A 12,895-nucleotide genomic window follows, 5' to 3' on the forward strand; every position below is an offset into this window, starting at 1 on the left:
ATCTCGAGCACAGCTCGTGGCTGGGGGGAAGGCCAGAGACCTGGAGTGGGAGGGGGGGGGGGGGGGGGTGTCAGTGAGTCCAGGAGGGCTGGGGAAAGCACGGAAAGAGGAGGACTCTGTTTCCAGAGCTGGCCGGGATGCACAGCTATGAGAGCCACTGGCACGGTCATCGACCCCATCAACTAAATTTGAAGGTTGTGGGGAAGAACGGACAGGGCCGGCCTGGCAGGGGGGGCGAGCCGGGGGGGTGGCCCCCGGGAAAACCGGGTACAAAGCACCAGGAGCTGAGCGCCGTTTCTGGCGTGGCCTGTCTGATGTGATATTCTAATCGCTCTGTGTAATCTACAGCATCTGCAATAGGTCACAGCTTCAGCTATTTTATAATAAGCTATTTTGCCTGAATATGGCAAACTTCCCTTGTTTAAAGTGCAGGGGAATATTAAATAAATACCATTTATATTTATTTGCCTCAGATCAAACTGTGGCTCTTACATTAATTTTGTAGGTTTTTGGTAATTAGCCTGCTCAGCCCATATTTGGAATTCAAATCCAATATTTGTCGAAAAGCTTCGAACGATATTAAAATCTGCTCCCTGAGCACACAGCAAACACCTCTCCCTCTCAGAAAAAATGCCAGCCTTGCGCTGAAACTTGTCGCCGCGGCTCGGGTGGGAAAGAGTTGGTGGAGCTGGGCTCCAACGGGCGCAAAAACCAGGGTGCTGTTGAGGTAGAAACGGGGGGGGGTGGGCTGGCTGGGACCTACCTTTCTCCAGTGGGGGCTGTGTACTGGGCTGTAACTGGGGGACACCTGGGCTGGCTGGGGGGGGGGCTCAGTTCCTCACACGCCTCGCAGCCCCCAGGCTCCAGCTCTGCCGGGAACCGGGTTTAGGATGGGGGACACCCCCCCACCCCCCCCCCCCCAAAAACGCAGCGTTTCCCGCCCTCACTGGCCGCTGCATGTCAGTGTTGCTCCGAACAACGGCAGCGTGTGGAGAGAGAGACCCGCGGCCTGCAGCTTCAAGCCTCTCGGCTTGAAAAGGGGTTTTCTGGTGTTGAAGGAGATGGACACCATTCCAACTCCCTCGCCACCGTCTCCTAGTTTCAACGCAAACACAGTGCTGGGCTCGGGGGATTGTTTTTTTACACCAGGGAGATGGAGCCATGGCGGGGAGCGGGCCTGGCTTTCTGGCGTTATCCCCGTGCCCTCGGTGTCTGCTGGGCCCTGCTCCGTCTCTGCAGCGGGGAGCAAACCCCTTGTCCCCGTCCCCCCACTTGTGGCCTGGACCCCACACCCGCCCCGCAGCAGCTCGCAGGCTGCAGCTCCGCTTTTCTAGTCCTTTAATCAATTTCTTGTGTTCTATCATACATTTTCCTACTCCTTACAGCATATCAAGCATCTGCCATGTGCTTATTAATTGGTCAATTACTTTATTTATATGCTAAACATTATCTAAAGCACCAGTCATTACCAGCATCGTGGCTGGGGTTTGTATTTTGCATTTTTTTAGAGGCTTTGCGATGTGCCTTACCCTCTTCTCGCCATCAAGGCCGGAGGTGCGTGCGTGGAGCCCTGTTAACCCTTCGTGGACCAGTCACCAGCTCAGCCCCGTTCCTGCGGTCTCTGTGCAGGTCCCCGCTCTGGGGGCAGTTCTGTAATCACCCGCCATGTTTCCCAGCCCTTCCTCAGAGCCGTCTCCCTTTGGCTTTAGCTTGTTTTCTGCTGCCGCCTTCAGCTCCTCACCGCTTCTTTCACACCGCCTCAAACAACTAGAATAAAAGAACGACCTGAAACCACAACAAAATAGATGATGGGAGACTCCCCTGTAACTGTCTGCTGGGGCAGGCCAGGTGCCACCACTCATCCTGGGTTTGATCCTCACCTGCTGCTACAAATTGGCTCCGAGTTCACCTTTCCGTGTCAGTTCTGCCTGCTTGCATGGAGATGTCAACAGCCTCTTCATCAGCTGGAAATGATGCACTGCTGGAAAGCCTCTGCTCTTCCTTGGCTCTGCTCTCCCCTGCCCCATGCTTCATCGCTGCTCATGGCACCTTCCCTGCTCCTCCTGCTCTGCTGATTACAAGTTGCTGCCGAGCGGGATCTTGTCCTCTTGCTCTTCTGTAAGATGTCCTGTCATCCTAAAATGCCATAGCCATCATATATAATTTAGGGCTAACACTTCAATGTTAGAAACTGCAATAAATAAATAATGCTTGGTGTGTGCACGAAGGTTTCATTATCCTGCCCTTCGTGTCAGCCCATGGACGCACCGCCACCCAGCACATCAGTCTGCCAGTGCCACGGCGTCCAGCAAAACCAGTGATGCAGGTGCTTCCAGCGAGCTTTATCAACTACACTAGGCAGCAGACAGGAGTGGAAAGCGGCAGAGGTTTTGCTGTTACGCTGGCTGTAAGGTGTGTACGGCAGCTCCTTTGCTCAGGCTCCTCGCTGGGTACCGGCGCGGTGTCCGGCTGCTCCTCGCCTCGCGGGGCGGCTGCTGCCGACGGCCGTGCCCGCGTGTGGGGGAAGCCGAAAAGCACTTTTGTTGATGCTGTTGCAGCAATGCTGCCACATTAAAAACCAGTCTCAATAATTCCTCTATTGATGACTGATGAAATAAGTCAAGAAAGCCCGAGCACAGAGCCTGAGCAGGCCTGGGGCGTTGGGAGGAGTGGATTTTAGCCAAACCTGCCTCCCCATAGGGCACCACACAGGAGGGGGGGTCCCACCGTGGTGGTGGGGGTCCTGGGCTGGGCGAGACACTGCAGTGGCTGCCCCAGCCCCGCTGATGTTAGCCCATGGCGTGATGCCAGCCGGGGCCTTTTCTGCAGCCCTGGTGCCGTGGGGACACCGAGTCCAGCTCAGCAGCGTGCTGGGGTGTGGGCGCTGCTGCTGCTGTGGGCACTGTCCTCCCTGATATCAATTTTAGATGTATTATGTTCTGAGTTAATATTACTTTGAAATTTATAATATCCATGAAAATATTATCTCTGTACTTAAATCCTTTAGTTTAATTGAATAGAGCTAACATTATCCAGAGCTTGTTTATGTATTGCTGCCTGCAAAATAGAGTCAATTTTCCAGACTGAGATGATGAATATGAGCACCAAAGACATTTTGTAATTTAATTTTAATAACCATGACTTATTATTATTTTAATAACCATAAATAATAATCTTAAAAAAAAATATGTTGCAGTGCTTCACACAAAACATTGGAAGGAAAACTATGCCATACTACTACAGTGGGGGTTGTGTTACAGCTTATTATTATTTATTTTATTTTGTTGTCAGATGGGCTCTTTTTGCTGTGAGGAGGAGCTGCTATGGGTTTGGGGTTTTTTTAGGTCTGAACTTGAACATGGTTGAGGTCCTTTTGCTCCCACTTGGTAGCTCTGGAAACTGGATGAATTACTCACTCTGAATTTTTCCTTCTATTATTCCCCCCAGCAAAAAGTGACTTCTTTGTGTTGTGTTGTTAGAGCACTGCATTCTAGGGCTGTTGCACCAGCTCTGCTGCCTTCGCTGCAGTGGCTGTTGCAGAGTCCAGGTTTTGGCCCAACATGCACCATCCCTGCAGCCTGGGGAGGCTCCACAGCCTGGCCTGGGATGGCAGGACCCACTCCTGCACCTCATCCTCGTGGCCATGGACCTGTGTGGGGCTGTCCTCCGCCCTGTCCCCATCCCAGCCAGCCGGGGCGCCCCAGCATGCCGCTTCGCCCCAGCCCCAATTGCCTCATTCAGCCTGATGCATATTTATTTGTTAGCAAAACTTAACACCCGTTTTGCTAGGATCTGGTGCTCGGTGTGACCCCGGCAGGGCAGCGCTGCACCGGTGGGCTGCTCACGCAGGGCCAGGGTTGGCGCTCAGTCTGCCATTGCCGGTTTGCTCACACCCTCGCAGTTTGGCGCTGGAGCTCAGCAGGCAAATTAAGCTCTGTTTGCAGCAGCACATTTTGGCAGGTACGTGGGGCCAGGAGCACCGCTCGCTCACCCCCGGGGCTGGTGCAGGGCTGTGCGTGGCCGTCAGGCGGTGGAGAGCAGGTCAAGGTGGCTCTCTAGAAAAATGCAACCCGCCCATGATGAACTGGATGTTGAGCATGAAATGAAGGCTAAAAGACAGGACAATATTTTTTTCGTGCCTCCCTGCGTTCATTGTGTGGGCGCTTTACATATAAATAGGCTTGTGTCCCGGCTGCCCGTGCTGGACATGCGCGTGGAGCCCAGCATGGTGCTCTTCTCGCCCCCAAAACCATCTGAGACCTTCAGCTTTGTAGGATGGTTTAGGGTCAAATAATTGTTGTTTATTGCTCTTACTTAGTCCTTGCTTCTTCCTGAGCTTACTTTGCTGTTGTTGAAGACCTGGCTGAAGACACGCATTTGGGCTCAGCCCCTGCATCCCACCACCGCGCTCACATACAAGAAGCACCCAGGGCTGGGCTCAGCAGCCCCACAGCCGGGACCCACCGCCGGGCACCAGGTGCATTGCCACACACATTTTTGGGTTTTGTTTTTTTTTTTTTTTTCCCCCACAGCCAGCGGCACCACTGCGGGGTCACTCCGGTCAGGTGCCAGGGTGTGCTTTGGCCAGCAGCTACCAAACCGGTCGCTCAGGTCCCATGCCCCCCCGCTCCGCAGCAGTGCTACCTGCCCGCCTAGGACCTTCGCTGTTGGATTTTTTGCATTTTCAGGAGCTGATCTTTACATTCCCAGCCATCGGAGCGAAGCCTCGCGCTGCTCCAGCTCAGTCCCCAGCAGGCGCTGGGTGCTCACAGGGGAGCGTCACCCGCCGTGGCCCCCAGAAGGAGCCCAGTGGGAGCTGGTTTCTGATGGGGACCACCAGGCTGGTTGGGCTGGGGTACCCCTGGAGGGGCTGCCCCTGCTGGGGTGTGATTTGGGTCCACACTGGCTGTTTAATACCAGCATTACTATGGTTCACAGTTTGTGGTGACTTGGAAGAACCAAATTGTGGATGAGGTGAACTCAAGAGTTGGGATTAGCCGCACTGTTGGGTGAAGTTTGTTTTTTTTAAAGCATTGCTGAAAATGTGGGAGCTGCAGGAAAATACATCTGTATAGTCAACGTTTGAGGAATTTATTTACCCACAGAGGACATAGCATCTCCTGCCCTGGCCGCAGCCCTGGGGGCTCTCCCCTACCCCTTCCCCCCCTCCCCACAGGGTGCCCTTCGCACCCGGCCAAAATCAACCAGCTTCACTCATCAAGGAAAAAAAAAATTAGTTTGTTTGCAGGGTGCCAAGACACAAATATGCATTTCCCAGCAGTGTCCTCGGCTCAGTGTTGTGGGTGAAGGATCGGTGGCACCTCCGCGGCCCGAGGCACCACCCGGCCCCAAAATAAATACCTGTGGGGCATCCCAAATAGAGAGAGACAGGCTTGCCTGGCCAAAGGGACATCATCAGTAGGTAGGGACTCTCTCTCCTCTGGTGAAAAGATCAGCGGGCTTTTTATTTTTTTTTTCTTTACAGTTTTATTTACAAAATGTATTAAAACTCTTTGTACAACACCTCATTAAAATGAGGTTCAGTAATTGATGCCCACACATGCAGTTTATGCTTTTACAGCCATTAGTTTGCTTGGCAATTTTTCTGCTCACTGAAGTGCAGTTTCAACGACCAAAAATAGGAACTTAAATTACAAAAAAATAAAAAAAAAAAAAAGAGGGAAAAAAAAGAAAAGAAAAAGGAAAGAACCCCAAAATCCCCCAAAGCAAAACAAATGAAAAAAAATACCAAAACAAATCATCATGAGACTACTGCCAGACTTCCGATAGCTTGAAGTTGGTAGCCGGAATTGGTAAGCACTCAACACATTTTGTTTTAGCTTTACATGCAAGTTTAAAAAATATTGAACCATTTACCAAACTCCCTTCACTGGTGTGAAGCCTCCATTCTTAAAAATTGATCTGATAAACATACATCTTTTATACAGCTTTTAAGAAAAATGTTTGTTTTAAATACAACTCATAACCGCACAGCTTTAGCTCGCCCTTGCTGGGGTCGTGATCGCGTTCGGAATTTGAAAAAAAAAAATCACAGTTTCATGGAAAGAAAATGAAAACAAAACAACAATTTTTTGTCAATAACTTGTTAAAAACTCGAACAATAAATTATTCTCCTATGAGCTTTTAAAATTATTTTATATTACATTTTGTTGGAAATACTTATTTTTAACAAGACTTTCCCCATATAATCTTTTTCTTTTTTTTAAATCCTATTAAAAGTTCAAATCTATCATCAGCAAACTAAACGCCTAAGGGTCAGACTGGTTTAAATGCGTTTCTTTTTCATTGTATGTTACTGATGAAATAAAACTCTATAGTAAACTACAGAAAATACATATTGTCGATTAGAGGTAATTAGTATGCAGATATTCCATTGAACATTTCCCATGTGATTGACAATATGTTTAAAGGTTGGTTGTTTTTTTTTGTCTTTTGCTTTTTTTTTTTTTTTTTTAAAAGATGAAGTTAAGTAGTTTCCAGGCAGACGTTCAAGGCTGAAACGCTGCTGCTGTCTAAGACGTTGGCTGTGAGTAATAGCGAGCCCCTACCTGTAGCAGTGTCGGCTGGAGCGCGGTGTCCTCTTTACAGAGAGGGCAAGGACAGGAGCATCCTCTCACCAGTAGCCATGAAACAAGAGTTGGCAGGAGCTGATATAATATAACAGTACTAGCAGGAGTCATGTTAGATCGCTTAATATTACTCTGGAACTGCAGCTCTAATTTGAGTTACTATCCTCTTTCCTTACTTCTGTTTTAAAATGACCATTACCGAGAAGCATTAGCGGAGCACAGTGCTAGTTGTGAGAGAACTGGGGTGAAGCGGAAGCAGGCCTGGGAAAAAACTAACCTGCCCTTCTCTTGCTTCATTGCTTGATATTAAACAGTGAATTAAATGCAAATGCACAGCAAGAAAAGAGATATATGGTCTGAACCTAAACAGCAAGTAGCTTTTCTTTTTTTTTTTAAAAGCCACCCAATGTCATTTTAAAAAAGCACCTGTGGGTATGCCTGATGATAGAAAAAAAAAAAAAAAGGAATGCAATATTTTCTGCCCACACTTTAGCTACCTTGTCAAGAAATTAATTTACTGATCTGGAAGCAAGACATGCAGTTCCACAAATTACTTTCTTTTGGATTTACAGATTCAGAGTCATTGACCTTAACGGGTTTTAATGCACAATTCTTTTCTTCAGATGTTACACCTTTTACTGCTATACAGAATTGCTCAAATTAGCTGGAGACTTTAAAGTGGCTCGGAAAAAAAAAAAAAAAATCACACCACTGGTAAGTAAATACTGAAACATCTTGACATCAGCTCATACAAGCAGTGACAGGCCAGTCCGTGTTCGCACGCAGCAGATTTCTGAGGCTTTGTGTCAGGAGGAGTTTCATAATTTGATACAATTGGGGTAGCTGATGAAACCAGCTGCGGTTTGCTTTCAGGACACAAGTTCATTTACTGTGCAGTGGTATCAAAGAATGGCTTTTGTTGCACTGATTTTTTTTTACAAGAATTTTTTTTCACATACTAATATCTTGTTACCAGTCCTTTCCTTTTCCTCTTTTCCTTTCTTTTCTTTCTCTTTTCCTTTCTTCTTTCTCTTTTTCTTCTCTTTTCTTTCCTTTCTTTTCTTTTTTCTCTTTTCTTTTTCTTTTCTTTTTCTTTTTTTTTTTCTTTTTTCTTTTTCTTTTACTGTTTCTTCTTCTTCTTTCAAGCAAAGCAAGAATATTTCGGTGATGGTTTGCATTGTTGTGAGTCTCAGAGTCTTCCATAAGGCACTGAAGGAAAAATATCAGTTTTTCCTATTAAAAGTACATTGCACCATCATCAATGCGTGTCATGCCTGACACCTCGGCGAGAGTACGACTGGCTCAGGTGGTCCGAATCCATGAAGTAGCCACATTCTCTGCTGCTTCTCCTCTTGCGTGCTGTCAGGGTGACGATCTATAATAAAACCAGAAAGATTTCATCACTGCCCGGGAGTGCAGGGGAGGGGCAGGGAAGCTTGGCCTGGGGAGAGGCACAGTCTGTGGGCGATGGGCTAACCAGGCTTTTCCAGAGTCGTTTTTCAGCAATTCAACTCTACTTTTCATGCTTCAGATATCATGATTTCTAGCGTAGACTTTTTTGTTCTATTGCAGATTTTTCTGAGACTTCCTAAAAGCACTTACCTGACCTTATTATAGCTTAAAAAATAAAGGGGAAGAGGTCGCTAGCAAGAGAGAGAGATGCAAATTCTGATTACAGTCATTTTTAAAGCAATTAATAAAATACTTTTATATGTACTGAACTAGCACAATGCTGGAGAGAGGAGTTACTCACTTCAGCACGAAGCCAGCTACCACTGTTTGCAATATAGGATGGTACCAAGCTTACTTCTGTTCGGGGAAGAAAGTTAAATCACTTCTACTCTGAGACTGCCACCAGGAGATGCTTCAAAAGCCCTTCTGCAGCAGTCTGCTGATGCACACAACAAAATATCAAACACAGCTTAAAAAAAAAAAAAAGAAAAAAAAGAAAGAGAAAGAAAACCCAGAGGGTTTTAGCTCCCGGCCCGTAGCCGTACCCCTAGATTTTCACACTTTCTGTGCCGTACACGTTGTAGCCTTCTCTGTACGTAGCGTAATTCTGGGTGTTGGTGGCGGGAGCAGGTTTGAAGTTCTGCGTGTTCTTGGTGAGTTTCATTCGCTTGGACTCGGCCCGAGACTTGTAGCAGAACTCGATCAGTGCCACCATCATGGCCAGCCCGAGGCCTCCGACAAGGATATAGAAAACCCCGGCAACATTGCTCAGGCTCAGAGCGCTCGTCTTGTCCTAAGAGAAACGAGCCACGCTGTTAGTTTTGCTGCGAGGAGCAGACAGACAGACAGACAGACAGACAACAGGCTACTTTGCACTTCATCCTAGCTGGAATAACTACACTCATGGCATTTCGTGTCCCACTCATGGATCCGTGCCGTCCCCCCCCCGTCCCCGGCAGCCGTGACCGCTCTGTCTCCCACCCTTTGGTGGGCGAAACCCTGGCCGACTCCGAGGCGATGAGGTTTTTTTTTTTTTGGCCACTGACTTCCCCAGGCCTTTGGCGTCCCAGAGCAAACCTGTCTACGGCCGAGCATCTCTGGGGGCGAAGGCACCTTGGGAAAGCTCTGATGGGGAAAGCAGCAGCTGCGTAAAACAGCAGGTTTTACAGAAGGCCATTATAAAACTAGAAAAACCCCAAACTCTCCACACTTGGTTTTGGTGAATGCAGATAAAATTAATGAGATGCTGCTAAACTTATCTACCTTTTTTTTTCAACAGTTAGTTAGGAAAAAAAAAACAACACCCTAGGAAGATGGTCAGTTACTTTAAGGTCAAGCAGCAGAGCCCTAAGCTAAACTAGCACCTTCGGTGACCGAGGGAGAGCGACTTGCGGAATAAAACCAGTCATTGTAACAGAAAAAATGCTGGCCAGGGTTTACCTTCCTTCAATACATGTCAGATGGGGGGAAAAGGCTTGCATTTTCAAAAACTGGATTCTCTAATCAGATTAAATAGACCTGCAACCCTTTTGCTGCTGCGCGGGCCGGCTGGCTGTGCGCAGGAATCGCTGCTGGCAGGCAGGGTGCCGGGCTGGGCTGCCATGCCATGCCATGCCACGTCACGCCACGTCATGCCATGTCACGCCAGCCCAGCTGGACGGGCAGATGCCAGAGCAACCTGCAGCAAGGGGCTGTGCCCAGGGAGGATGCTTGCTGACAGAGCTGGGTTTACGAGCGTCTCCAGGGACAGCAAAACTTGCATATAGTCAGAATAAAATACGATCTCCCTTGGAAGTGTCTGTGCGTTTCACATGCAGTTTGGATAGATGCAGTTGTAGCAAGCAGCCTGCCATTTAAACTAAAGATATTACTCATTTACACCTCTTTGCAATTACAGTTTCCTTCTGCAGCTGCTGTGCATTCAGATGTCCCATGCTCCCAAATTTAGCTCATGCAACAGCTACAAGGTTGTGCTCTAAGGAACTTCCAGTCCAGCTAAAATCAATGATTTTTATTATTGGCTTTGATGGAACTCGAAATTGTCCTCTGACACTGAGAGGGTGCTTCCAAATTATAGCTTTCTGTTTGAATTATTATAGAGAGCACTTCCAAAGGCACCAGGGGAGTCAGACACTCGACTGCGACTGATTTCAGCTGGAGCTGGATTTCTCCTCCTCTTGGTGCCTTTGAAAATGTCCTTGTCTCCAACAAGCCCAGCACTTCTACAGCGTTTTTCTCTTGAATAGCTTTACAAGCATTAAAAAAAAAAAAAATCCTGTGTGTTTTCTTTTAACTGAATGGTGTAAATAAATATTTCCTGCAATTTAAGCGTGCAGCTACCGGGTTGATCCACCTGCCACCCCAGGGGTGGGATCTCCACTGGGGTCCACAGTGGTCCTGCACGAGGAGCTGCTGGAGGCTGGCTGGCCCTGCAGCATGGCTGGTGTGGGACAGGGCAGTACAGCAGCAAAATGGTTCAAAGCAGAATAAAAAAAGAATATTCATGTAATGAGTTACCAACCATATTCCTAGATTGGTTTTTTTTTTTTTAAATCAAACCAATTTCAAACTGAATGGGAAAATAGGGCAGGAATGGTGGTTTTTTTCCTTATCACGGGTGTGTCCTGAAATTGGTCACCCTTAGCAAGCATGTGACTGCTTCCCAAACTGACATGTAGAGAATCTGAGTCACAATTTTGAGACAAAAAAATGTGTTTTTTCAATAAAACTAAAAATAAGAAAAGATGCTGGCCTGAATAATACATATTGACTGTGCTGAAAGGTGCACATTTAAATGAAGATACCAGCTTGGGAGGCTTTGGGGGCTTCTCTTTCCATGTTTTTCTAGCAAAATACTCAAATAGTAAAACATACTTACAACTACAGTCTGTTACTGCATAAAAGAAAAATGCTGTCACGTTCAATTATTTTTTCTATTCTTTTCTTTCAACCTTCAAAATGTAAATATCAACTTTTGAAAGCCATTCTTTGTATAAACAAACAGTGGGTCAAAATGTGATTGCTAATCAGTACAAAAAGACCTTCAGCGACTGACCTTACTTCCGGAGTCCTTGGCTCCACATTCACCCTTATCGTACCACCATTTGTTTTTCAGCTTGTCTAAGATGCCTTGTTCACTGAGTTTCAATACTGCAAGGTTTACAGGAGTTCTTCACGTGGGAAATAACATAAATAACATTATATTATGTTATTTTATGTTATTCAATCTTTAAACTACTTTAAAACTATACAAAGCGATAAAGCAGGGTTCCTGGCCACAAAGTATTTACACTGCAGGCAACTGGATCATCCCCTTAAGTTAACGCTAGAGCAACGCTATATTACCAGGTCCTGCCCATATCGCTTTGAGTAATCGGCACTCACTGTTAAATGAAGGTACTAGAAACAAAGCAAGGCCAATTTCCCACTTTGGTACAATCACAGGCATTCACAGTAGCTTCGTGGATTATGGTGGGTTTGATCCAGCAGGACCCCTCGTATTGCACTAACAGACAGCAAGCCCCACCAACGAGCAACTGGGGCTTCTTACAGTAAAACAGAGCGTGCGGCTCCAGGCCCCCGGGCAGCCCCCTGCACCTGGGGCTCTCTGCGTGTGTGTGCGCGCATATCTGCGAAGCAAAAACACCCCAGGGTGGATGTCCCGGAGGGAGATTTTGCCAGCCGTCGGGGCTCTTTCCCCGCTGGCGGTGGTTTCTCCAGCTCCCGCGGTTGCCGCCGTGCGGGGAGGCACCGCGCGGGCGGCTGCTCTCCCCTGGAGCTGCTGCATCCCCAACTCCGCCGGTCCAGGGAACTGCAGCAGAAAATAAGCAAATGCAGACCTTTATGAAACAAACGAGCGAACGCGGAAACGCCGGCTGAAAGTGCCGAGGGTGGGAAATGTTGGCGGCATGAAGGCAGCTGCTGACTGTGGTGCTGCTAAGAGCCTGCAAGCCCTGGGGGACCTGAGCTCGCCCGTCCTTTCCCTGTGGGAAAGCAGCGCCTGAGGAGCCCTCGGTTGGGTTTTGTCATTTCCATTTCTTCCTTGTGTGATGTCTTGGTGTTTTTTTCTGCCTGCTTCTGTGAGACAGGCTCCCTGCATTAGGGACATCTTCTGTTCCTGCTCCTGCTTGAACAGCTTTGATCCCCGCTCCGTGGCCGTGCGGGGCAGCCGGTGGGGAGGGAAGGGCTGGGTCCTTATCCCCAGTGATGCTGTGCCGCTTTGCATGGGATAACAGCAGGCAGACGCACGCGTGGCTGCCCTGCAACATGCCCCGCTGCGGGTCCATCCCCGCCTGCCGTCAGTGGAGGAGATGCAGGAGCTCAGCCCACGTCTGCGCCGGTGCCAGCCTCACTTCTCGCTCTCGCTGCTCCCTGCTTTTCTCTCACCCCAAAGCGCATGACTCTCTGCAGAGCAGAAGAGATTGAGGAGAAAGAGCAGCACAACCTATACAAAACACCTTAATTGCAAGCTTAATTACATGGCGGCATTTAGGGAAATGTCCACGGGCTGGGAGGGCTCACAACCCTCGAGCAGCAGGAGCGGCTGAGCCCTGCCATGCCTGGGGCAGGTAGATACTGGAAGAAGCAGCTAGTGAAGAAAAGCCCCGTTCTCTCATCTGCCAAGAAGCTACCTCCGAGACGGCCGTGAAACCTCTCAGCAGCTGACGTTGAAAAGCGCTGCCCTTGGAGATGCTATGTGCCCTTTGGGAGGAGAGCAGGAGCGAGGTGCCAACTGGAGAGCGGCAGCCCATGGAGCAGGTCGTGGGGTACCATGAGAAAAATGAGCATTTTCAAGAGCTCCTGAGCTGAACGCTCCTTGGGCTGCACCAACGTGACCCAATGTGGCATTACCG

General features: G+C 48.3%; 1 protein-coding gene across 5 annotated transcripts in view; it reads right to left on the reverse strand.

Moving 5' to 3' along the window:
- Positions 1-5,439: 5,439 nt before the first annotated feature.
- GRIA3 (glutamate ionotropic receptor AMPA type subunit 3) overlaps positions 5,440-12,895 on the reverse strand; it is a 156,263-nt gene continuing 148,807 nt past the window's right edge. For 2 of the 5 annotated variants that reach the window (XM_052813323.1, XM_052813320.1), the window contains 2 exons: positions 8,588-8,835; positions 5,440-7,965 (listed from right to left, as the gene is read on the reverse strand). In XM_052813323.1, coding sequence (XP_052669283.1) covers positions 8,590-8,835 — 246 coding nt within the window. In that variant the 3' untranslated portion in view covers positions 5,440-7,965; positions 8,588-8,589. Of the gene's footprint in view, positions 7,966-8,587; positions 8,836-11,097; positions 11,213-12,895 lie in introns of those variants that run through there. The other 3 variants (XM_052813321.1, XM_052813322.1, XR_008239069.1) reach the window with 3 other exon arrangements.

The sequence above is a fragment of the Harpia harpyja genome, chromosome 18 (genome assembly GCF_026419915.1).
Source record: "Harpia harpyja isolate bHarHar1 chromosome 18, bHarHar1 primary haplotype, whole genome shotgun sequence".
Classification (NCBI taxonomy): domain Eukaryota; kingdom Metazoa; phylum Chordata; class Aves; order Accipitriformes; family Accipitridae; genus Harpia; species Harpia harpyja.